Genomic DNA, 27,732 nt, shown 5'->3' on the forward strand with positions numbered 1-27,732 from the left:
CTGGATAAGTATCTTAATTAAACACAGTTATAAACACATTTCAAAATACATCTGGACAATTATTTTTGATACTTGAAGAGTTTTATTTGGTATTATTGTATATAGAATGTTTTTAATGCTATATTTTGCAGTAACTTTTGAATAAGGTGTGCACATATAGCAAAAATACCTAAAAATGGAAACTGTAAACAATTATCAGTTAATCAGTAAATATGAGTAAATTAAAGTAAGTACACGAAAATCTTTATTTATTCGTAAAATTTAATATACCTATTTTACAATGTGAAGATTTGAAATTTGATGTTTGTAACCTTGCCAGATTTACCATTTTTCTGATGGCATTAGTTACTTTGGTTTTTTAAATATAACACCCTATATATTGTACCCTTATTGAAATTCAACACCAGTTCAACCGTATACAATACTTTCGATTTTGTTTAGTCAGAAACATCTTAAAAAGATAAAACAACTCCAGCAAAGAAATAATGAAATGAGTCATATGCGTGATACCGTCAGTTATCGTATAATTTAACTGTCCTCATGAGTTTTACCAAGAAGCGTATCAGTAGCGGAGAATTTATTTGTTATTTACCGTATGGCATATTAAGAACACATAATTAAAAGCAATATTTTTATAAAAAAAACGTTAAATGGAGTAATATAAACGAATATCTAATATATTAATATAATATAAACATTTTCGGTTTCATTCAGGAATTCCATCTTCTTAGTTTTTCTTGCTGTTCTGTCAATATATTACCCTCCTTATCTCTTTACTTCTTTTGTTTGAATTCCTTCTTACTTTTTTTCAGTTTCTGGAAAAATTTTCTCGTTCCTATTTGTTAACTTACATTTTTTTGTTCTTAGCTCTGCAATATCTGCTGGTTTAGTTTTAGAAATTCTATTTTTCCCAGTATTCCAATAAAAATAATCTTTAAATCGGGTAAACGAGGAGGCCAATGAATACTACCTAATCTACCAATCCATCGTCGGGAAAGTCTGATCTAAATAACGCCGAACATTTACACCAAAATAAGCTGGAGCTCTCCGTTGGTTGTAAACTGATTTTGTTTAGAACCCTGTAATTTTCAGTGTTATTGATATGAAATCCTACTTTTGTTTGTATTAACTTACTCCCCGTGTATGCCAAGACGTCTAGAAGAAACGTACCTGTTTAAAAAAGGCCTTTCCCTGGCGTACCTCAGCTACCGACCCCAAAAAAAATGTGAGTCTGTTAGAAACTCACGCGGAAGAAGCATGGTTTTCAATACGCATTTTTTGTGATTTGTACTTGTGACCCTCATAGTGTGTGCCACTGATTTTCCTCGCTCTCTTTCACTCTCAAGTATTCTAAGTGTCACATAGAAGAAATAGAATTTGTCACGGGGATTGCGAAAACAACAGCAAATTTGATGAATTCAACCGTTACTTGATGGAAATTCATTTTATATAACAATAAAACACTGAAAACTTTGTTTTCAAAACTTATTATTATAATATCTTATCATTACAGCAGTTTCGGTAGAGTGCCTTTCTTAAGTGATCTATTTTTATTTAAGAGTCATTAAAGAAGCGATGGAAGGAAGCAAGATTGGTCGCCAAGATGTCAACAGGATGCCATATTGGTGGATTGCGGACATCGAGGCACTAAGAAATGTATGTATAGCAATGAGAAGAAGGTTAACAAGAGCAAGAGGTAGAGCAGGAATTAACCCTGAGGTCATCGAGGAGATCGAAGAAGAGTACCGCGCAAGGAAGAGGGAACTGTACAGGAAAATCCGTACAGAAAAAAGAAGGCACTGGAAAGAGTTGTGTGAAAAGCTGGATGAGGACATCTGGAGTCAGGGATACAAGATCGTCATGAAGAAGTTCCATGCGTATTCTCCTTACGAAATGCCTATGAACAAGAAGCTTGAGGTAACAAGAGAGCTCTTTCCGGACCGCAGATGTCATGGTGTATAGAGGAATTAAGGAATGAAGGAGCTAAGCGGGCTGTACCCTTTACCATGGATGAACTTATCGAGGCATTGGGTTCACTGAAAACTCGTAGGTCCCCCGGACTAGATCAGATACCATCTGAGGCGGTGAAGGGTCTATGACGGATGGTACCTGCGTGTCTTCTGGAACACATGAATGCACTGCTGGAAGCACAAACCTTTCCTGAGCCTTGGAGGACATCGAGGTTAATACTGCTTCCCAAGGCCAGGGAGAAGTATCGCCCCATCTCTCTTTTTTCATGCATCAGTAAGCTGTATGAAAGGATGCTGCGAGTACGCATAGACGACATGATTGAGAGGTCTGGTAGTTTATCTCGGAGGCAATTTGGTTTTTGTAAAGGGAAAAGCACGATTGATGCAATCATGAGTGTACTCGAAGCATTGCGCAACAGAGGGGATGAACATCGCTGGGCGGCCCTGCTGTTGTTTGATGTTAAGAATGCATTCAATACGTTGCAGTGGAACGAGGTAATAAAGGCAATGGAGGAGAGAGAATGTCCTGGTTACCTGATGAATGTGGTGGCGGAGTATCTGTCCGAGAGAAGGATTATGGTGGAAAAGAGCACGATCGTGGACGTGACGGCCTTAGTACCCCAGGGATCTGTCTTGGGCCCGACGCTATGGAATCTGGCATATGACGGGGTTATGCACTGTGAATACGGAGAGGTTACAACTCCCTTCGCATTCGCGGATGACCTCGCTGTACTGGTAGTGGCCCGGGATGAGCCAGATCTCAAATACCGGGTTTGAAACGCAGGCGGCGTCGTAAAGAAATGGATGACGCAGCACGGATTGAAACTTGCGACAGAGAAAACCGAAGCCATCATTCTGAAGGGGACAATGAACAGGCAAACTATTGAATTAAAATGAGCGGGAGCATGTCTAACACCCAAGAAACAAGTAAAGTAAACGTCTCGTGATACGAGTGGACAGAACAAGCCTGTTTCGAGTGGCATGCGCCTACAGGACTGTGTTTGCGGCAGCCTTATGGATCATCACTGGATGTTCCGTTGCATGTTTTGGCGGTGGAAAGAAAAGAGCTATATGAGAGAAGAGGCCCAAACCTTACTGTGGCCGAGAGAAGACAGGAAAGGGAGAGGTCAGTTGAAAGATGGCAAAAAGAATGAAACAACACGAAAGATGTGGCACAGTGGACGAAAATGCTGATCCCGAACATAAGAGATTGGGTGGACTGTGGTCACAAGCGACTGGATTATTTCCTGACGCAGGTGCTGACAGGAAACGGGTGTTTTAGGGCCTACCTCTATAGGATCGGAAAGGCTGATACAGATGAATGCCTATATTCTGGATACTCGGACACTGTGACACATACGATGTTAGATTGCAGCAGATGGATAGTGCAAAGGAACAGAATGGAGAGAGAGACAGGTGTGAATTTTGTTACAGTGAGAGAAATTATTGAGAGAATGATTGAAAATAAATTAGGTTGGACTAACATACACAGCTATATCCGTGCAGTGATCAAGAAAAAGGAAGAGGAAGAAAGACAGCTGGACCAACGCTAAAGGTAAGAGTGAATGATGCTGAAAGGTGAAACTAGAAAAGTGGGTCACACTGTATGAGTTAGAATGCGTGATTCAAACTGTAGGGAAGAAGGAAATGCCCATCTGGGAATGATGCCGAACTAGGAGCGATGAGTGTCTTCTACGCGCTACCTGGAACGAGAGAGGGAGCCTCCTTGCTAATGAATAGAGTGTGGATGTGTATGAATGGAGAATGAATGAATAAAGGTAGTGCTTCGAAAGTGATGCCGGCCTTACAGTGGCCATTCCGCTTCCGAATCGCTGGATGACAGAGGAGCGTCTGGTTTAGCAGGTAGGCGTTCGGCGTAGACTCGGCGACGAGAGGGCCTTTTAAAGTAGCTCGAGAACTATCGCCGGGAGTACGAAGAACAAATCCTGCACTAAAGTTAGTCAGGCGGCGTCCTGGATTGAGATGTCTTTTGAAGATTCCAGACCCCCCCTCTAGTTTTTCTTAAGTTAGTCATTCAGAATTATGTCTGTATTTTTTAATTTGTTAATTTTCATAGATTCTAATAAAGATAGCTTAAGGCCTTTATTTTGGATATAAAGAATTTGAAATTCGTCATTAGAAGAATGATTATGATCTAGAAGGTAAAGTGCGTATGTAGAATATGTTTCTTTATTATTGAAAATCCTTTTATGTAATGCTATAGGTTTGTTAAAAGTTTGACCGATGTAAGTTTTTGGGCAGTGGTCACATTTAAGTTTGTAAACTTGTGTAGCAATATATTTGATATAGACATAACCTATTGTACGTTTCTGTTACCTATAGTACGTAGAGAAATATAAGTTTGTATCAAGTGTTACTTGTATACTTTACGTACTACATATTATAGACACTCCAAATACAGTACAGTCCAATTAACAACCTTAGAAAATAAAGGCGGGATAAATTCGTAGAAGATTCAAAAGCACGTATAATCACACAATTCCATCTCAAAACGCCTGCATTTTCTCCATCCGTCTTGCTAAAATATTATTTCATTAAAAAGTGTGGATTTACCACACTCCGATACCTTAAATTTTGGCGATTTACATTCGCACACTTTGTCGGAATGCACTACTCAGTAATGCATTGTTTAGTGATCAGTGTAGTAGTGTCTGGGGGCTCAGGAGACTGAGACTTCGGACGCACTAAAGAAGACATCAGAGGGGATGTCGAAACATGTGTGATAATCGACGCGGTTTAACTGCAGACATTTTTCGAATCATATATATATATATATATATATATATATATATATATATATATATATATATATATATATATATATATATATATATATATATATATATATATATATATACACACATATATGGCGAAAGGAACACAATTCATCAGTTCCGTGTATGAATTGGTATCAATAGACTGTTATAACGTTATTTCTTTATGACGTACGTCTTCAGACAGTCAGGTCGATACAAACTCAAACACGGAAAGCCAGCGAATGTGTCCTGTTATTTCCACTATTCTAGTGTAAGCTGCAAAAGCGCCACCTATTTTGGTAGCCTTAAACTAAAACGACTGTCGTTTTCTGTCCTTTTGAGCTGTACGAAATGTGTAAAAGAGTTACAAATTTCAACAAGAGCTTTGCTACGGCTTTGATGAATTGAGACGCCGAATATATAAAAATGAACGGAGAAAGGAACACAATTTGTCAAACGTCAAATTAACTATCTTACAATAAAGTCGTTTCAGGAACGCAACCCAGCAATATTTGCAATATCATTTTAAAGCTGTCTACTTTAAAATGTATAATATATGTTCGAATTGTCAATATAAATGAGTCAGGTAAAATTAAATTATTAGAAGATTTTTTCACTAAGTAACAAAAAACAAAATTTGTTTAATTTATTAATGTTTGTATTTTAAGAACGATTTCCGAAGTGGAAATTGAAACGTCAATAAACTTATTTTAAACTTCAATTATGGCTTATTCCCATTAAAATTTTAATTACTTTACGATGCCACAAGAAAATAGCTTCAGAGCAGTATAAATCTTTGCTTTAGGTTTAATTGTGCTAACCGCGGAAATCTTTCGGAAAATATAATATATAGCAACCCAAATAAGAAAAAAAAACTTTCAGAAGATCAGCAATTGGGATTCAGGAAAGGCATAGAAAATATTGATACAAAAATAGAAGCCAATCGCAAAGAATAAGAAAAATATTAAAAGCACTTAATGGTACAAAAAAAAATATTGCTTTATGCATTTCACCGAAAATTTATATGATTTGATATGTACGTATGAAGGAAAAATATATTTATAAGTGTATGATAACTTCAGCGTCATAATAACAAGGTCTTTATTTTAGTCGTGTATATCGGTAGCTAGTATGTATGACATGCTAATATTCCAAGATATACAAGAAATAAAAATATATTGCAAAGTGTTTTTATTTAAATATTGATGTAAACCAATTATAAAGTAATTATCTGTATTCTTGGAAAAACAGAAATAGCTTTTTTATTTATTGTTTCTTGTTTTTATATTTCAAAACGATAAGATACACATAAAGTATGTTTGGTACAATATACAGTTTATCAGCGAGCATTGAAACAAAATAAATAGCTGTCTGCTATTTGTTGTTTTATTTAAATCGACGTTGTAAAGTCGAAATTTTGTCGATAGACATTTATATGGACTAGTTCATAGATATAGCGGTGTACCTCTGTATGTCTTGACTGTGGAAAGAAAACAGCTATATGAGAGAAAAGACCTAAATCTGACTATAGTCGAGAGAAGACAAAAAAGGGAAAGGTCAACTGAAAAATGGCAAGAAGAATGGGACAACACCGAGAATGTGGCACGGTGGACAAAGATGCTAATCCTAACCTAAGACATTGAGTGGATTATGGTAAGGCGACTGAATTATTTCCTCAGGCATGTGCTCACAAGACAAGTCTGTTTTAGGACCTACTTCTCTAGGTTTGGAAAGGATGACACAGATGAATTTTGTGAAAGTGTGAGAAATGATTGGAATCATAATTGAAAGTAAAAAGGTTGGACTAGACACAATCAGATCCGTGCAGTGATCAAGAATAAAGAAGAAGAAGCAGAACAGTCGGACTAACGGCTAAGGAAAGATCTTATAAGTATATCTTAATAAACGAACAAGTAAGATGCGTATAAGTGAGTCAGACTGTGAGAAAGGAGGAAATGCCCGACGTTGAGTGACGTCGTTCTAGGAGCAATGAGGGTCTTCCACGCGCTATCTGGAACGGAGTTCCCCCGAAAAAAGAACCCTTAAAAAGCTCAATTTTTGGTATCAAAAAAGAGAAGACAGTGAACAGGGATAGCCTTCTTGCTGGCATTCTGTGCAAAACGACCAGCGACTAAGTGGTATCTTTGGTAGAAAAGTACTTCCGACAGATTTTTGAAGATATAGCTTTGAACTATTCCAGCTATACACAGATCCAGATACTGTGAAATTTATTAAGGTGTCAAGACTAAGATGTGCTGGACATATTGCTAGGATGTCAGATAATGAGTAGACGAAGAGATTTAGATTCTCAAACCCAAAAGGCAGACGAAGTAGAAGATGACCGCGTAGAAGATGGATTGATGATGTGGAAAACGACCTTAAAATTTTGAGTGTCAGAGGACGCAGGGAAGTTGCTAGGAACTCTACGGGAGTGGTGACTTACCTGCATCCACAAGGGATTGTTAAGAAAATTATGATGATGATGATTAAAATTGCAAGGTCCATTTTATATTTTGTTGTTGGTTCTCCGACTAATGACTTTTTGTCCCGACAGGGTGTCTATAATCTTTTGGCTTTGTAATAATTGTAAATAATAATAACAGAACATAAAATTCTGCAAATGCATATTATTTTATTGGATTAGTAACCGTGTAATTCACCAGATTTCTATATTTCTCCTATTTTTTAAACTCGTGAATTATAAAGCTTGGTAATACCCGGATATTTTCAGTGTTTTTCCTAAATATAATTGAGGTTCTTTTACATCTCGTTTCCAGAAAGGGAGAGCAAATACCTGTAGACAGAATATATAAAATTAGATCGATGATAAACTTTTTTAATAAGAGAATGGAAGAAGTTCATTATCCTGATCGTAATTTGAGATTAGATGAGTCAATGGTATTACACAGAGGACGACTTAATTTTAGACAATACTTAAAAAACAAAAAGCATAAATATGGAATCAAGTTGTATATGTTGACCTAACCAAATGGTCTAATTTTTATAATTTTCAGTTTATTCTGGAATGTTTGACGATTCAGGTGGAAAGGGGAATGCCAATAAAGTGGTTTTGGACCTTTTAGCAGGAAAACTAAATGTAGGCCATTGCGTTTACGTGGACAATTTTTACAACAGTGTTGATTTAGCCAAAAATGTGCTTGAATTTTCAACTTACTGCACAGGAACTCTTTGAATTGACCGTAGAAATAATTCTGCAGAAGTGAAACAAGAAAAACTTGCTCTAAAGGTGCAACGATTACCCGTTGCCGAAAAGTGATATTAGTTGGCAAATGGAAGGATACGAAAGACGTTTATTATATAACAAGAGAATGTCAAAACACCTTACAACAAGTTAAAACAAAAAGAGGTCAGCATGTCATGAAACCAGAGCCTATTATAAGATATAATAAAAATATGTCTGGTATTGACCGACAGATATTATCTGTGTCAACGAAAAACTGTACGATGTCCAACAAAATATTTGTAAATATTATGCAGATGATGGTTATTAAACGCAGACATACTATACAAGTATTCTGGAAAAAAGATTGATCTTTGCGAACTTCGTTTAGAACTCGTTAGACCACTTTTTAAAATTAATAATTCTGAAACCAAACATGTTACAAAAGATCACCTAGTAACAAAACGAGAGGTAAAAGATCTAAAGGGAAAAGTTATGAGAAAACGCTATAAAACTTGCAGCGAACGAAGTATTCGTAAAGATACAATTTACGAATGCAAAACCTGTCCCGATACCTCTGGATTTTGTCTGTATTGCTGTCAAATATCGTAATATATTTATATTACGTAATTTGGTATTTCTTCTTTTTTTTTGTATAAGTAAATAAATGTTGCTATTAAAACTGATTTTTATCAATATTATTTACAAAACGCACCAGCGGCTCTTGGTGAAAGCCTACCCAGAATAGATCGGCAGTTTAAGTGTTAAGATCCTATGGGTCGACAGAATCACAAATAATAAGTACTATCTCGAATGAATATAAAATTCGAAGTAATACTAAATATTATAATAATCAATATTAATTTCTACAAAATAAAACAAGGCAATTAAAAGACGAAAGAATTCGGTACGAAGGAGAATGTCCTGGATAAGAGAGTTGAAGGGTTTGGTAGCACCAGAACTGTTTATATTTAAAAAAAAAATCATTTGACGGAGCTTGTAAAAAAATACAAATATTCTTAAGAGAAACAACACGCAAGTAGAGATCTAAAAATTATATCACATCTTTGTCAAAACCAAACAGCAGACCAATTAAACAAAAACACCAGAAAAAGCAAGATGGGAGTGAAACAACATAAGAAATACCTTTATAATTACCTGTACATATTCTGTTTTATTTCATAAATATCAGTTCTATACAATCATATTTGTTATTTCTGTTGTTATGTATCAACTGGGAATTACACCAGTATTATTCATAATTCATACAGAATTATTTTCAGGTTTAGCGACCCATCGTCCAACATTTCTGTGCCATTTAACGTAGTGCAGTCGAATGCAAATATTTCAAGGTAATTAGTCAAAACCATTTTGTTTTTCGTATTGATTGATTGCTTGCCAAAATCGTTTGGGTCATCTATGCTGAACCAACACGCTTTGCTCGTAGACAAACGCTTTGCATTCGAAGAGGCATTAATTCCTCTCGACATCGTTGTTTGAACTATGTACTACAATTATTATTTGTATCTAATCTTCGACCGACGATAAACTACTGATAAGACGTACTTAATTTATATTTTAAGTAAAAGCTCAAGTAAACACGATAATTTTAGAATAAATACGCTAATTAACGTTTAAATTATTCTCGAGACAAAAACGCAAAACGAAATGTTTAAATATGGACAAAGTTTACGATTGTAGTCAATAAGGTGATATTTGTTATTCAAAGCGACCGTATCGTATTGAGGTTATCGAAAATGATACCGTGTTTTTCAAATTTTTAACATCGAGAATGTTTTTGGGCTTCGATGTAATCGCGCGAGCAGTTACGAACGTTTTTTTTTTCGGTTTTAGTGCATCGTTTATTGGTGAATTTATTAAATTTAATTATATTTTAATTGGCAGTGTTGTTAATTAATTGGATGTAGGAGGAAACTACATTTGTAATTATTTGATTGCTTGAGTTACAGCATTATCGTCGCCGTTCAATCCATACAAATTATGTGTTATCCTATTCTCAGATGGATTAGTTAGTTCTCTTTCTGTGTCGTCTGCTTACGAGTTATTGGGTAAAGGGGTTAATTTCATTATCTGTTTCCTATGTCATTCTACCATCTTGTTCTCGGTCTCCCTTGGCTTCTTCGTTGGTTGGATCGGGATTCATCTCGTAGGTAACTTTTTTTGATCATCTCGTTTACCGAACTTGTGATGATAGATCTTATCTATGCCAAGTGTTGTGATTTAATTACTTACTCCTAATTTATTTTCATTTCCTAACTCTCTTTTTTTACACCTTTTGGGTCATGTTAGGTCATAGAATTGTTCTCATTATTTTCCATCCCTGTTTTTTCGATTATTTATGAGATAACTAGCCGTGTCAGTGTTTTCTATATCTTTACTTTCGACTTTTTGTTTAGTTTTCTGTTTTTAAGCATCTTTCTATTTGAAGGCAAAGGTTTTGCGAAGGATTAGTTTCCTTTTACAATTCCTGCTTGAATTCTTCCTTTTCCGTGTCCATGGTCACTCCCAGCTGGTTGAATGTTGTTATTTCTACAAATTTGAAATTGTCGGCCTGTAGATGCTCCTCTTTGTTGTCGTGTTTTTGCTTAATTGCAGCTCAAAATAATAAGATTTAACACAAATAACATAAATAAAATTTGCCTCCTTTCTGAGTACTAGACCAAATTTGGCATTGAGCATTCGATTTTTTTTCTCAAGTCCCTAGATTACTCCAATGATAAAAAGCTTATATTCACACAATTACACGGATACGCGTAATTGTGTGTATTGGGTGTATTTTATTACCTTGTATATAAATGATCCTAGGCTTGGCTTGGACAGAAATTGAAACGGATTACGGAAGTGATGATATCAGCAGCACGTTACTTGCAAAAAATGGATTACTTTGAATCAACAATTAAAGAAGATTTATATTGAAGTTTATAAGAATCTGAAACACGATTATATAAATAGTGGTAGAGGTAAAATAAAAGTGTTTTTCTAAATGACATTATTCTACCAAGCGTGGTCTTATGAAGAGTGACTTAAAAAAGAGAAACAAACATCGGACGCCGGGAAACCATTTTAACAGTTTGACTGCTAAAATTTCTAGTAGTTTGGTTGAAGAATATATATAAGAAGTTTAATACCAATCATTTATATTCTATACATGAAGCTTGTGGCGGTGAGAAGAAACTGTCCTAGAGCCACTTTAAACAACTGAAAAAACTTGAATTTAAATAGAAAATCATGGACAAGCAAGTGACATACGTGGATGAAAGAGGATAATGTGTAATTTAAGCAATTCAGTTTTTGACCAAAAATTGTTAACTTACAAAAACAGATTTTTACCATATATACACCAAGAACAAATTACGTCAACAGTAAATCTCATTTAAATAAATTACATTACATAATAAAACTACGTACTTTTGAAGACTACAACAATTATCTGTGCATGCGGTTTCTGTAAGTCGTGTTACTTATATATCAGCATACTGAAATAGCAAACATTTATAGATAATACACTTGGTTCCGGTTTTCCTGGCATATCATATAAATCATTTTTGCAACAATGATCTAAACGGAAGAGTATTGCCAATATTTATCATTTACAATTATTGTCCAACACCTACAAGGGTTTTTCACTCATTTACTCTGGAGTATTATTAGCAAAAAAAAAACATGGAGAAAAAGAGGAATAGATAAAAATAAGTAACAACAAAATAGATCAAAATAAAAGCAAAGTCAAAATAAGGATATATTCTACGGTAAGGTAGATTTTGAACTTAAAGGTGAGTACAGTAAGATCTGTTTTTATGCCGATTAATTTTATGCGATTTTAAAGTTGAAATTCGATGATTTAAATGTTACATGATGTCCCTATTACATCATTGCGAGTTTCGCATTGAAAGGTATAACCTGTTTTGTTTTAAAATAATTTTTCTCTTAGCTTAGAGTTTCTATTCATGGTATTACATCCCTGTTACTGTGCACGGACGGACGGACAGTGCAGATGTTATTCAATCGGCTCTTCTGCCAATTAAGCACTTAATCAAAATCAGAGAATTTGATTCTCTGAACAAATATCGAAAATGTTGATATCACAATATGTTATTAATGGGCAAACCAACCAATATCTGTATAGAAGGGTTGTTGCACACAAATGTAATAAACAATAACATAACAAAATGAACAAAACTATAATGCATATTGGAAATGATTCACATAAAAAAGATCTAAATTCTGTCAATAATAAGGCCGACATCAAAGATCTTTCCAATACGCATCACAATTTAATAAATTGAGTTGTTTTTAAATGCATCATGAAAACCACTCGTATTTTAAAGTACCTGCCAAACGTATTTAAGGGCCAGATAAAATTTCTGTATTTCACGTAAAACCACCAAATAGTATAGACATACAAAATATAATTTGTGTATTACTAATGTTAAATAATTAAAGTGCTTATTAAAAATGGCAAATAGCCAGCAAAAACGCTTGAGCATGTTCCGGAAGACTTCCGCGGTTAGGAATTAATATTAAACTCAACAGGCTTCCGGGTTGAACCGGGTAGATTATCACTGCGCCAAGCTTTCGACATACTCTCTGATGTCTTCTTCAGGGCTTCCGAGGTCTCAGTCTCCTGAGCCCCCAGACACTACTACACTGATTACTAATCAATTCGTTACTACTACTGGGAACAGCGGACGGTTCATTTATACTATCGATGGTGACGTGGTTTGGGTGGAGGTTGGCGTGGAAATTCGCGTAGGGATTCTGGCGAGGCTGGCGCGAACAATCTGGTTGGAGGATTTTGGTTAAAGTTTGAAGCGGACAATATTTTCTTTATGAGACTACTTCATGTCGAAGGTAACCGGATGCCGCCATCTCTTTTATTGAGACAATTGGGTCTTTTTTTAAATTCTATAGCGTCTCGCGTAATCCTTGGTTTATAGAAGGGGATGGGGACTATAGTTCTGGAGTTTTCAAAATTTTGTGACCTGTATGAAGATGATGTTGATCTAGAGCTGAAATTGAATCGGAATTGCGAATAGAAATGAAGTATTCATAAATCCTATTTTGGAATCTACGATTTGTTTGGCCTATATGATGATGAGGGTATGATGGAGTTTATGAAATCTCTTGTGGAATTTCTTGTGAAATGTTCTTCTTTTCAATATATATATATATATATATATATATATATATATATATATATATATATATATATATATATATATATATATATATATATATATATATATATATATATATATATATATATATATATATATATATTAAAATGAATCTAGGAAGCATATACGAATATCATCCGCATTTTCAATCTAAAATTTATTAACGCATCAAGTCATGCGAATCTAAATTTCACGTTACTAATTTTAGATAATTTCTTAAACTTGCCCTTGTACCTCTACAGTACATACTTACTTTCATTTTTGATAAAAAACTTTACCGGTTAACAAAATCCAAGGCTGGGAAGTATCAAACCGCTTCGCTCAAATGCTATTATTAAGCGGCAAGGTAAATAGAATAGTTTTAAAAATATTCTCAAAAATAATGAAATTTAAATTATACAGTGCTAGCCAAAAGTTACCTTCACCCCTTGTGTCTTTTGAACGGATATCAAGGACTTATTTGAGGGAGCTTTTCGGAAGATTGAAGAAACAGGTATAATATATAGTGTCCAAGATGCCAAACAATCTGGTCGACCAACAATTTACAATGATGACAAAAAAATTTACATAATTGCAGAAATGCTAGTGAACCCTACTTCTTCTACAGCTCAAGTTGTGTATATCTGAGGAATCAGTCAAAGGATAGTACACCAAGTGTTAGCTAAAACGAATGTCATCCATACAAATTAAAAATTGTGCACTAACTTTCAGATGACCCCTACCGAAGACTAGAATTCTGTGAAAATATCTCCAATCTAATTAACCAACAGCCAGATTACATAAAAACAATTTGTTTTAGTGACGAAAGTACTTTTTCCCTCAATGGAAATGTGAGGTATTGGACTAACAGAAATCCTCACGTTTTTCGTGAAAAACATACTCAATTTCCAGAAAAACTAAATGTTTTGGCAGGTATTTTGGGATACCACGTAGTTAGGCATGTTTTTCTTAATGCTAACTTAACCGGTATCTGGAGATGTTATAAATCGCAATTGAGCCATTAGTTCCTGAAATTCTATAAGATAATCCAGATGAATTCGGCAATTTGGAAATAAAGTTTCAACAAGATGGCGTTCCTGCACATATCTTGAATAAAAGTTACTTGATTTTACATAGGGAATCCAAATCTGCAATAAAAAATACAGGTTCCCATTTAATATTTCAAGGATGACTCCCCAGCTCGAGAGGATATGGCTGGGGGGTCGTGTTTGGTGTGATTCGATAAATTTTTGAAAAATATTGAACACCAGTTTTTCAGTTTTTCGATTCCATGTTTATTTTGCAAAATATTCGAGCGTCTCACTTCTTTTCACACTCCCTATATGAGAAATGCAGTACTTAGCATGCTAATAGGACAAAAGATCTCGTTAAATTGCAGTACGTAGGGCAGAAAGTTGATCTAATCTAATTATGATTTTAAATCTTAAAGAGATAGTATATGTATAAAAACTGCTGTTGTTTTTAACAGTAAAGCTGCAAACATTTCCATTATTATTTCATAAATATCAGGAATTCTAGTATAAACGACAGCTATTTACCACGTTAGGACGTTAAACGTTTTTTGTTATTTACGTAAATACAACGATCTACCTAATTATCGACCTATTTAGATTTTTCCAATAATAGCTATAATTAAGTCAATCATATTTCACTTCATCATTCAGAATAAAATATAGATATCGCTTTACAAGGTTTATTTAATTCCAACAATAAGAAAGAAACGGTAGTTTTTGGTGTTTTATCAATGTAGCGTTTCTTCTATTGTTCTTCAATGTTCCGTGAATTATTTTGCATAATATAGTACAGTCGTCAGAGATTTGATCAATTAAAATCATGCAAACAAGCTGAATTTTACTGAGAATGTCAATTTAGGGACTCTATTCCCTGGCTACCCCCTAAAATCCCCTCGTAAGGAGGAAAATGGAAAAAAATCAATTTACCAACAATCTATATGCCGCAGAAAAAAAAGTGTTGTAAATAAAAAATGTAGCTGGAATAATTTTCAACAAAAATGTTTATTGGCACTTTTCGTGTAGAATGAATTGTTCTCTTAGAAAAAACCCTTGAAGTGGCCGGCGATTTTAAATGTCAGTTACGCGCGCGAAATCAATTTGAAATAAAATTTGTATCAACTTAACGTTAAAAATTCGATATTTTTGTGATTTTTGCATTTTTTTACGATTCTCATAAGATCAATTACGAACTGTTATTAGTACTAGTTATTAATTGAGTATAGTGAGTTTTTTAATAAAATTTTGTATTTGACTTATGATACGGGGTTAATCGAAAGGTGGTTTTTTATCCTAACTTTGAAACATCATGTGGAATAATTCCGTTAGCAGATTTTCGTAAAACCTTGTTTTTCGGTTGCAACCATGTCTTCTAAGTATGTATTATGTTTTTTGTTTCATGTGAAAATATTGATTGACTCGTACAAAACGATCATCTAAAGCGGTAGTTTTGCGCTTCCTGCCACTTCCCGCTTTACGCTTGTTTGTTCCAGTTCGTATAAAACGTTTCACTACCCTTTGGATGGTAGAGCGATGAGTGTGTAGTACTCTAGCCACATATTCATAATTTCGCCCATCTTCAACCAGAGCAACGACTTTCGCACAATCTTCGAGACTAAGAACCATGATCAATCATAGGTAAACAAAATGTAGGTGTGAAGAATATGACATAATGATAACAGTTACCTGGTCGTATTACAAAATAACTCCAAAATCATCATAATTAAAAAAGTCCTAAATTGTGGGTCGCAAATTCATTTGTCTCTAAAAAATGAACCAAGACATATTTTGACATAAAACAAAAAACACAATTCTTAGGAGACAGCAACCGAAAAATAAATTCGAAAAATAAATAAATCCAAAAATTCGCAAACGGAATTATTCCACAGGATGTTTTAAAGTTAGAATAATAAAACCACGTTTTAATTAACCCCGTACAGTAAGTCAAAAATAAAATTTTATCAAAAAACTGACTATACCAAATTAAAATTTATAAATTTATACACAGTGTGCTAAAAAAATCATGAAAATAGGGCAAAAATAAAAAAATTAAAATACTTTGAATTTGGCCTAAATTTTCTCCGGTGCGTTTTTTTTGCATGACTGTATTTATAATAGAATAGAATAGAATATTCTTTATTAATCCCATCAGATCACATTGTGATATAGGACAAGTCATATAGTACATAAAGCATGATCAACAAGTTATATAGGACAATTACATAAAACAAAATCAATAAAATATAGATTAATATAAAAAAAAAAAGATATGCGATATAGAGCGTCTCTGAACCCATCGGTCCTCATTCCCTGTAGTAGTGAATATTAGACTTATCACTTAATGTGGCTGTATCGACACATACTGAGAATACCTTGGACAGACAGAGTTACCAACACATAGGTATTAAGACGAATGGGTAAAGAGGTGGAATTGTTAACAACTGTTGAAAGGAGGAAAGCGTCATACCTGGGCCATATGTTCCGTAATGATAAGTACAGTCTGCTACAGCTTATCGTGGAATTCAAGATTGAAGGTAGAAGAGGTTTGGGCAGAAAGAAGAAATCCTGGCTGAGAAACTTGAGACAATGGTTTCAAATAGCAAAAGCTGCGAACATAATATATGCGGCATAAAACAGAGAAACCTATCGTTTGATGATCGTCAACCTTCGGTAGAAGACGGCACATAAACAAGATCACGTAATTAAGTTTTCACCAAAGATCGGGTCTGGCATTTTTTAATAATTCAGTTTTAATTCCTGTAATTCCACCTATGACCTTGTTATTTTTTTACTTCCATCAGTATCTGCACTTCTTCATAGTGATAGCAGTAAAAACAAAACAAAAATAACTTTCAAATTAAGAACAAAAACATTCAATACGTTTCAATATTTAATATGAACGACTTACAGATCGACTGTAACGTTCTTCTGATGTCTTTATTCATTTATTCAAGTATTCAAATAGTACCTGAAACTATATTTCAGCTACTTATAATTTCAAATGAAAGGGCAGATCTGATACCCTTTAATATTTGTACATTGACTATAAAGATCTATTCACTTCCGTTATGATTTTATTTGTTTTTTTTTGTTAGAACTACCAAAGGGTTGATGAAAAAAAAGTTGAATCTTTATTATTTGTTACTGTTTTCGCTATTACTAGATTTATAGCCATTAAGAGTGATACAATTAAAAAAAAATGGTAGCGCGTGTGTGACATTCAAAGTAATTGTTTTACTATCTACAATAACAACAACTGGTAGTTAAGGTTTTAGAATTATCTTTATATTATTCTTTATGGATCTTACACTTTAACATGACGTATAAATTTTATACAGTGCTAACCAAAAATGTTTGTCTGTGAAACGCCGAGTTCTTATGAGCTACGCAGACGTTGAATCGATTGGCTCGAATACACTCCCACGGACAGCGACGATATTTTCGTCGGATCTTACATTTCGTCGACGTACGAGTATTGGTTGATTGTTTACTGAACCTGTATATGTAAATGTATCTATTACACTTCGAATACTCAGTAGTCCTCTCGGTAGAACTGTTATGTGCGGAATGTGGCTACGCTATATAAATCCATCAAAAATTTGACCAAATAGACTAAAGAAATAACAGGCTTTTACAGATGTAGCTTTAAAAATTGTCGGTACCAACTGATAAATTTTAAAAGTCCCTATTGAAAGACTCTGTATAATCTGGGCTAAGTTCGGAAAAGATAGATGAATGCATTTATCAGAGATACAACATCAATAAATTGAAGAAGAATTGCAGTTACGATATGGCAAATTATATAATTAATAATTGTTTTTAGGTTGCATACAATTTACGTGAGCTTCTAACCAGAACAAGAAAGTAAAGAAAAATAATAATTGTAACTTCTATTCTCTTTGTAAAACGACACATGGAGTTTAAAACAGGTACTAGTGGATCTGTTTTAAACCAGTACAATATTATAAAGTATTAAAAAAAAGAAAAGGAGTAAAAATTAAAGAGAAATAAAATAAAATTGAGACTTACATAGGAACGAAGGTTCTCATAGGATGATGAAACCTGAAACATAAACAAAAAATAAGAAAATCGCAAAAAATTAAAATGTCGTTTATAATATAGACCAGGGCCGGAGATAACGGGTCTGCAAGAGAGACACTGCAGACGGGCGCCCCTGTTTGGGAGGCGCCAAAATGATTTTTTTTGGCTAATGATATACAAAATAGTAAAATAGAAAAATTATTTTTTTAAATGTGGTTTCAATTCCAGTCATAATACGCTAATTTGTGTTTATTTTTGCATCTCACACACATATTATACAACGCATACAACATATTAATAGAATTTATTGGTAAGTAGATTTAGTGGCGCAACCAGAGGGGGTGTACCCAACCAAACCCCCCCACAGGAAAATTTTGTGTTCGCCACTGAGTAGATTATGTTTCAAAAAATAAACAACTTTGCACTTATTCGAAATGATTTGTTTATCTTCTTCAAATGTCTTTGAAGTTGTTGATAGGTTGTATGTCAGCAGTTAGGAGCATAAATAAATGATTTGTGGTAAAACAAACATTTTAAATAAAAATGTTATAACTTATCTATTAATAATCTTATTGATAATTTTGTGAATTAAAAGACGAAAAAACCTTTTTTAAACTATTTACATCGTGTTTTACTAAATTTTGTACGAATGCCAAAAGATAAAATAAAAAAAAATTAAATTTAGAAAAACCGAAGGGCGCCTATGATAGTTTTACAGGCGGTTACCTTACCGGAACTGATAGGGACTGTCCACGATACTTTTTTATATAACAAGTTGAAAGTTTTGAATGTGACATTATGTCAAGTGTTTTGTCCATTATACCGCACTATTTCAGATATCCATTCTGTTACCAGGTTTTCTCTTGAATGTCCTCTTTGTTTTCCTGGATATTCCTGTTGGTTTCCATTGTATAATGCATTTTATTATTCGGTCTTCAGCTATTTTGTTTACACGTTCCTACAATAATTCTTATTTCTAAGTATCCATTTTTCATAATCAAAACAAAACGAAACGTGTAGACTCATGTTCAGACAAGACGTCTGATCTTGGCTCAATTCACGACTAGCTCCACTCCACCTACAACAATGCACCCACGATCTTCTCGGGGAATTTATTGAAATATACGAAAGTTTTAAATAAGACTTTTAAATTAAAAAAAAATAAGACTATAATAGTAACCGTAATAAAAAGTATGAGGAACTTATACAAATAATTTTTGTGATAGTTCGACCTATTGGAATTTTTAAATGATCAAGATGTAGAAGGATCCTTTTACTAAGGATGCCACGAGAAACTATAAACGATGACGAGGAGTCTCAGAATATATCTGAGAGTTGCTGCGAATCTTTTATGGGGTTTTTCATCTCCTATATATTTTTAAGATAAGTCTTAGTGAAATAATGTTTTATTTTTGTTTAAGATAGTTCTTGAAGACTGATATGTTATGTTCTAATTTTAAATTAATTGTGATTTGTTTAGTAAAAAGAGAATAAATCAAACTATTACAAAAATTGTGGACTATTTTTTGTGCTACGTAAATAAACATTTTAAATAAACAAAATATGTCAATAATAATAAATAATATTAAAAAACTACAAACAACAAATATTTTATTGAAATTTAAACAAAATGCATCCAGATAACAATTTTTATGACCGGTCTAGTAGACCGTGTGCGACTACTGATACACAAAATTAAACTGTGTCTACTGAAAGATTAACAATAGGCTGAGGTGTCAAATTTGTAAACAGTTGCTGTTGTCAGTTTTTTTTAGAAACGAGAAATGGGAATACTGGCTTCTTTTCACAAGCAACTCCCTTGACCATCTTGTCCTTTTCATCTTCAACCGTTTACTCCTTGGTCGTTTTATCTTTATAGTTGAAAAACTAACAGAAAGCAGCAATTTTTCGGCCGTAATAAAAAAAGTCTCTCTTTCTATCAAAAGACTCTCTATTGGAACTTAAATTGAATTTACTGAAAAAGAAAACACGTAGTTATACAATGAACAAAAAGTATATTTTATCCATCCCAGCGTTAAAAAGCTTGAGTTTCCTTCCATGACACGAAAAAACAAAATCTTAATTCGCCGACTTAGAATCGGCCATACAAGACTAACTCATAAACATTTAATGACTTCCCAAGATCCACCTACATGCACACACTGTGGTAATATTCTATCTGTTAAACATATTCTCGTAGACTGTCCCCACTTTAACAACGAAAGAAAAAATAATCTTTTGAGTCAAAACCTACAAAATATTCTCAGTTCGCCAGATCAATTCCAAAACCTTACTAATTTCCTCTATGAAACCAAGCTTTAGCAGGATATTTAGAACAAGAAACGTAGTTTAGAATTTGATAATTAATAATTGTACCAATATTTAATGTATTTCTTTATTAATTGTAATGTTACTGTATATTCTTGTAATGTAATGTAATAAAATTGTACCTGTGTCAGTGACCTACGCTGTCGAGACACGTAAAGCTAAATAAAAAAAAACAAAGTATATTTTGTCGTACGTTTTGTTTGCCGGACAAAACGTACAATAAAACGTAGCGTGAAAACCGGCCTTTAAATAAACCAAATCAAAACACTGAATTCGATAATTCAACATGGAGGTGTGCTGAGAAATATAAAATTATTTATCAGACACTGATGTTTACTGCTGATGTAATAGTTTTCCAGTTACACCAGCTGTAAACAATGAAATTGACAATAGAAATCCTCACTACACAATATAGTCTAATATTATTTTAACTTATTTTTAATTATATTGTATAAAACAGATTAAATAGCAATTACAATAAATGCGTTTGTAGAATAGATTAGAATTGTTTATAGAAATTAACATTTTCAAGTTATTCATAAATCATTTTTAAGTTAGAAAATGTCAACAAGAGATTTAGTAGAAATATATTTACCCTAGATAAAAGGTACAAAAAAACTAGGTAAGGATTTTGGAATGTTCATTATTCTAAATATTCTCGTTCTGTGGTACTTTATTTGAGTAATATGTCCATTTAATGTAGGTTGGTAACTGTACCAGTATGGTTTACATCAGTCGATTTTGGGTAGCTCTCAAAAATGCTGTTTACTATACTCATATCGATCCAATTTATCTTCAAACTTATGGTTGCAATATACATGTTCTACGAGAGGTTGTTTTTTTCTTTTTATCGTTAATAGCACTTACCGTTTTCTTACCATTTTCTTTATTTGTCTATAGTGTTCATAGATTTATAGCATTCTTTCTCTGAATTCAACATTCTAATAAATACCGATCCATATTTATATTTGGTTGCATGTTTGGTATTCTTGTTGACACTGGACTTTCATGCCAAATTAACGATATTATTTTTATTATGTTGTGTTTAAACCACAAAATTGTATTTTCTTTATATAAATCCATATTCTTCGCTTAATTTTTTTCCGCATGTCTAGAAAATTGTCGTAGATTATTTTTATGTTTTTTTTTCATTCTTTTGTAGAAAAATATATAAAAGTTAAGTGATCAAACAGCCTGGTTATATTGCATTATTTTGTTGTATTTACCTCTGTATTCAACAGATCTCCAGAACTGTATAACTGTAGCATTCAGCGTTCTTTAACGCCAGCCCGTGTGTTAGCATCATTAGCTTGGATTGGCGCATGTCAAATTTGGTAGTTGGGCGACATAGATAACTAGTAATTTAAGAGCAATGACGATTTCATGGTGTAAAATAAAGCTGTAAAGCAGTAAATTGTTTACATTCATGTATCATATTATGCGTACTAAGCTTTTGAATTAGTTGCAATATATTTGTAGAATATGTCCACTTCTTCATCACCATGCTAACACATTATAGTTAACGCGTGAATTATTTGAGGGTTATATTTCTTGTTCAGTTTTATAATGATACTATCTACTGAGGTTGTTTTTGTTTTTATCCCAACAATGCTTCTAGTATGTTTTTTTTTTTGTAGATGATAATAAGCTCCACCTACTGTATTATCTTCAGCTTTTACATAATAAAGAAATGTCTTGCTTTGAATGTTACTAGCCCTTCGCCTTTTTTACTTACTTCATCAGTTTCTTTCCGATGACATAGTGTTGTTATTACGTCCTAGTGTCAAATTAGGGGAATAATTAACATCATGGCAGTTTTAAGAGTCAATCAAAGACTACTTTAAACATAAAGCTAGAAAATTAACTTTTACACTTTGGAAGAGAATAAATGATAAATCATTATTAATTCTTAAAAACTTAAATTTAATCTTAAAAACAATAACATATAATAGAATATTCGTAATGTTGTATAAGAAACTATAGACTAAAAATACAGTAGTATATTAGTAGGGTGGTGGTATGTATCGTGGAAAATAATATGGAAAATTTGCGGGAAAATATTTTTTGAACAATTTCTTAGACAGAATTCCCTGCAATACAGCAAAGTGGATATTACAAAATTATATTTTACCAGTTCTAATAATTAATTTAAATTATCCATAATTTATTTATTTACAAAGAGATATTTTAAAATTTGGAACAGTTTGGAAATATGTGTATGGTGTTTATTAGCAGCTTTATTTCGTAAACTACGACGTGACTGGGCAGAAATATCCAAACAAATATCATTGTCTATTTCTTAAAATTATATAATTATCTCATTTTTAAAGATAAGATTAAAGCCAATGCTAAAAGTATACGTAAGGCAAGGTCAGTTAGATCCCAAAGTATTTATATATATTGTCAATGTTTTTTCGACAAAGAACGTGGGAGGATTATCTAGAAAATGTTATTGTGTAGCACTTGCACAAATAAAGAAGATATAGCTTGTGATTACATACATACATACATTTGTATTGCTCGAAATACTTCTGTGATATTTTTAAACTAATTTAAATATTGTAACATAATATAACCAAGAAACTTTTACGGAACTACAACAATGGAAAATGGGAATAGTGGTACTTACTGAAATAAAGAAAAAAGGTCAAGAAATCAAAATACTAGTAGAATATGTTCATTACTGCCTAGGAGTAAATAAAGGGCAAAAGACAAAAAGGGGAGTCTTCTTCTTTTTATGTAGACATGACTTTGTCTGTTTTTCAATGTGCCTTAAGTAAATTACTCATCGTCTTCCTTTTGGGGAACCATCTCAAGCGGTCTTTACTACTCTATTTGTTGTTATTCAGCTTATATGATCGGTCTATTCTACTCTTCTATTTTTTATCGAGTCCTGGTGATTTCATATCTGCCGTTTTTAACAATATTTTTTTCCTCTCAATGCCAGGTCGTGTTTCTGCTGGGTTTTTCATTGTTGGTTTAATGATTGTTTTGTAAATTCTGACTTTTATTTCTTTCCCGACATTTTTATTTCTCCATATTGTTTCATTCAGGTAAACTGCGCATCTGTTTGCTCTATTCACTTCATTTTCCACTTCTCTTACGAACTTTCCATAGTTAGATAGTGCGATTCCTAGATATTTAAACTCCATCACTTGTTATGTTATCTGTCCATGCAGCTCAAATTTAAATCTTAGTAAATTTGCTGTTGTAACCATACATTCTGTCTTTTTTGGAAAAGCAAACAAAATTAATTAAACATACTTAATAAAATGTTGTTGTTTGTTTAATATGCCTTAAAAATGAACCCTTATAGAATTGATTTCGATTTACAGAATACCTTTAGAGTGACGGTCTGGGCAAATATGTCATTATGCAAAAAATAAAGTTATTAATATTTATAAATTACTGCAAAATTAAGAGTTTTTTACAACTATCTTACAGCTTCCTCTCATTTGCCTTTAAGAACTTTCAAATATATGTATAAGAGTTTTACGTAAAATCAATGATGTTTTCTTTTTCAGATATACTTGTGTCTGTGAACACGACTCCTCTGAGGGAACTAGTACGGTTTTAGAAGATTTACAACCTACTTCCATAAAAAAGCATAAACGTCTACGAGCTGCATAGCATATGGCTCCAAAAGAAGAAAATAAATGACCTTGATTGGCATCAAAAAATTCATATCAGGTTTTTATGGAACCGATGAAAAAACATTCTAGTACAATATGGACAACAGCAGCGCTGGAAAAAGACCAGGACCGACAAGAAGAGACGGGTGTCTCAAAAATGTATAGTATGTTGTACTCATCGAGCAAAAAGACAAAAGAGGGAATGTAAAGGTAGTGGGGGCAAAAATATTGTTAGACGGGAAGTGCCATCTTGAGAGGCCACATTAAACAAGGAAAGAGAGTCTCTTTCCTTGTTTAAGACATCAAATTTAGTTGGGTTATGTTATTGTTTGTCCCAACTGTCACATGAAATCTTATTTATATTGAAGTTTTTTAACAATTGTGTCGCATTTTAGACTATTATCGTTAATATTTAATTAAATCTTTCTCGTCTAAGACACATTCGAAAAATATTTTATAGCTACTGTTAATAAGTGTCGGAAAATTTAAATTTGGCGCATTCGCATTTCCGGATATGTCCGCCATCAGAGGCCACTTTTTTGGTCTCCTTTTCATAAGGATTACATTCCCTCTTTTGTCTTTTTGCTCGATGGTTGTACTACAGTACGAGACCATTTTTATTAATATTTATTAAAAGCATTACGCTTACGGTTTTTATTTATTTTCAACAATAAAAAAAATTAAACTAAACCCTGGCTATGCATTCACTTATGTCAACATACGTTGATTTTTTCATAATTACGTTAAATACAAAGGTAGCTATGGAAAAATGACATCAAAACAATAATATTGTCAGTTAATGTCAAATGTATTTTGTAGTATTGAAAAGCTTTTTACCGTTTGTAGATTGTACTATGGATCCAGGTAAAGTTATCAATGAGAAAATTTGTTCAATCATCATTAGATTTCTTAATTCTGGAAAATCCAATTAAGAAATCGCGAATATGTTGCAATTGTCACGCTATAGTCTAAGAAATCTAGTCAGAACATACAAAACTACAGGTTCGGTGGTCACAAAACCTAGAAATACCTAGAAAAAGTTAAATAACCGAGGCACATTAAGACACATTATAGAGAAAAATCGACAAGAAAATTATATGGAGTTTTATGGAGTGACGTTACTGAAAGACACGTTTCTAGATCAACATGTCAGCGAGAGGCCCACAAATTAGGATTTGGTACTTACAAAGTAAGTTTTATAGTTAAAAAAAATTAGCACGAATTGTTTTTAATAAATTTCATTCTATTTTAGGCTAAGTAAAAGCCACTTTAAACATTACAACAAAAGCAAAATAGACTAAGAAGGTCAAAAGAGCATGAAGAATGTCGCAATGGGATTCATTACAATGGAGTGATGGGTCCAGATATAAAGTATGTATTGGAGACGGTGGTAGTCGCGTCATTCGCAGGAAAAATGAAGCTTTCCATCCCGACTGTCTGAAAAGAAAAGTCAAATTGCCTGCATTTCTTATGATCTGAGCAGCATGTCGTCTAAAGGTGTGAGAAAGTTACATTTTATCGATGGGATTGTAAACACGGACAAATATTTAAATATTTTAGAAGAATCTCTTTTAACGATTATGGAACACCATTTAACATCAGCGGAAGATTTTCTCTTCCAACAGGACGGCGCAGGTTGTCGTACTTCAAAAAAGAGTTTAAAATGGATCGAAGACCATGGCATACAACTTCTGGAATGGGTTTCTAACAGTCCCGACTTGTCCCCGATAGAGACTTTGTGGCGCAAAATGAAAAAGCTTTAAGAAAACATCAAGGATAAAATATGGGATTCGTTTACATTAGAATTTTGTCAGAACTTGGTAAAAACTATGCCTCGAAGTGGATGTCATTAAAAATAAAGGGGATGTAATTCAGTGGTAAACTTTCACATTTTTTTTGTTAATATTACATGCGTTTTTAAATTACTATGTGTCTTTTTTAAATTTATTATTATTCTGTTTAATCAATAGTTTTCATTGCGTTATAAAATATTTTCTGTATTAAGGAAATTCAAAAATGTTGTTCGATGCATTAAAACTTATAAAATTTACGCTGCGCTTTTATTTTTGTTCTCTAAAATTTAATTTTCTTATCAATCTAATGTTGGACCAACTAACATGGGAAGGGGCTTGTATATGTTTCAGTATTCTGTGTCGAACAGAAAACACACAGGATCACACAGTGCAGAAGAAATAACAAATATATTTACCTTCTTTTTCCACTTTTTTCTTCCCATTTGGTATTTATCTTTGTATCTCATTGATACTTTTATACGTATTCTCTACAAATATTGTATGTTAGAATTTTCCCTTTTCAATATGCTTTTCGTTAAATATTTTTTATTTCTATAAATATTAAGTTTAAAATATTATTTAAAAATTTAGAAAAGTTTACATTTAGATAACTTTGTCCAACAGAAGTATTTCCAGATAATACTTTCGAATTATATAACTTAACTGGTAAAAAATGAATCAAGTAAATATTAATCTTACTTTAAATAATATTACAATAGTCTAATACGAGTGTATTATACAAGGAACTTATTATGTATTAAGTTTATAAACCTGTTCTTGCTTTAGCACTATAACATGGATGAAATATATAAATAAATAAAATATTACAGTTCCACTTTGTCTTTAAACAATTTTCGATCCAAATTATGGGATGTGTTTGTATGATTCTTCGTTAAGTAATTGTAATAAAGTTAAAAGGTAGCTAAATTGACACTTCGCTTTCGAATTAACCTTTACAAGTAAAATGCAATAAATATGTTTTCTATTCTTAGCGTCTGTTGTGGAAACAGCAATTAAACTAATTGCATCCACCTTTGACCGACAATTTCATTAGGAAACAGGAGAGGATCGAAGGAAATATTTATTGGTACACGTTTTACAGTAAAATCCCCATAATTTAATCTACAAATACCAGGCCGGGCATGTGCTGATAAGTTGTTTACAATTTAATGGAAAAACAGAGAAATATACGTAAATAGACACGACACACTCTGTGTATGCATTTAGTAACCATTATTATATTATTACTAATGAATAATAAGACACTCAAATAAATTAGAGAGCTCTTGGAAAGCACAGCTTGCATGCTAATGCAAGGTACAACTTTACAACATTAGAGCAATTAAATCACTTATTTGATAAACCCTATAAGTAAGTCATAATTTTACCAAAATCGTTTTTTCACTAAAATGGACTTTTAGACATTTTTGTAAAGAAACGCCTTCAGTCAGTGCATTCGTAACCTATGTACAGCGGGGGATTTGGCGATGTATTAGAATTAGAGAAACACTATAAGTCCACGACTAAAGGCGTTTCAGTTTCATTTTCAGTCAAGTTAAATCTTGTGTTGAGAATGCACGTAGATAAGTAAATTTGAAGTGAATACGAATACACTAGTATACTAGTAATAATATTGTGGATTACTTAATTTTATTATATCTTGACAAAAATATTTTAAAATGAGTGAAATCGACAGTAATCATACCGATATTGATTTACCTAACCAGAAAAAGAAAAGAATAAAAAAATCCTACGAATATAGAAATGAAATTGTAAAACGAGCTAGAGTCAAAGGAAACGAA

At 32.9% G+C, this 27,732-nt stretch overlaps 1 protein-coding gene and 1 long non-coding RNA gene across 4 annotated transcripts in view; one reads left to right on the top strand and one right to left on the bottom strand.

Moving 5' to 3' along the window:
* Nucleotides 1–27,732, bottom strand: part of LOC140436325 (uncharacterized) — a 95,094-nt gene that overhangs the window by 52,731 nt on the left and 14,631 nt on the right. Inside the window, exons 1-2 of one of the 3 annotated variants that reach the window (XM_072525040.1) lie at nucleotides 9,087–9,213; nucleotides 7,191–7,541 (exon numbers count right to left, since the gene is read on the bottom strand). In XM_072525040.1, the coding sequence (XP_072381141.1) occupies nucleotides 7,191–7,196 (6 nt within the window). In that variant the 5' untranslated portion in view covers nucleotides 7,197–7,541; nucleotides 9,087–9,213. Of the gene's footprint in view, nucleotides 1–7,190; nucleotides 7,542–9,086; nucleotides 9,214–18,165; nucleotides 18,199–27,732 lie in introns of those variants that run through there. The other 2 variants (XM_072525041.1, XM_072525042.1) reach the window with 2 other exon arrangements.
* Nucleotides 21,063–26,318, top strand: LOC140436329 (uncharacterized). Its single transcript, XR_011950276.1, has 3 exons — nucleotides 21,063–21,127; nucleotides 24,030–25,326; nucleotides 25,390–26,318. It is a non-coding gene; the product is annotated as an uncharacterized lncRNA (long non-coding RNA).

The sequence above is a fragment of the Diabrotica undecimpunctata genome, chromosome 3, assembly GCF_040954645.1.
Source record: "Diabrotica undecimpunctata isolate CICGRU chromosome 3, icDiaUnde3, whole genome shotgun sequence".
Taxonomy (NCBI): domain Eukaryota; kingdom Metazoa; phylum Arthropoda; class Insecta; order Coleoptera; family Chrysomelidae; genus Diabrotica; species Diabrotica undecimpunctata.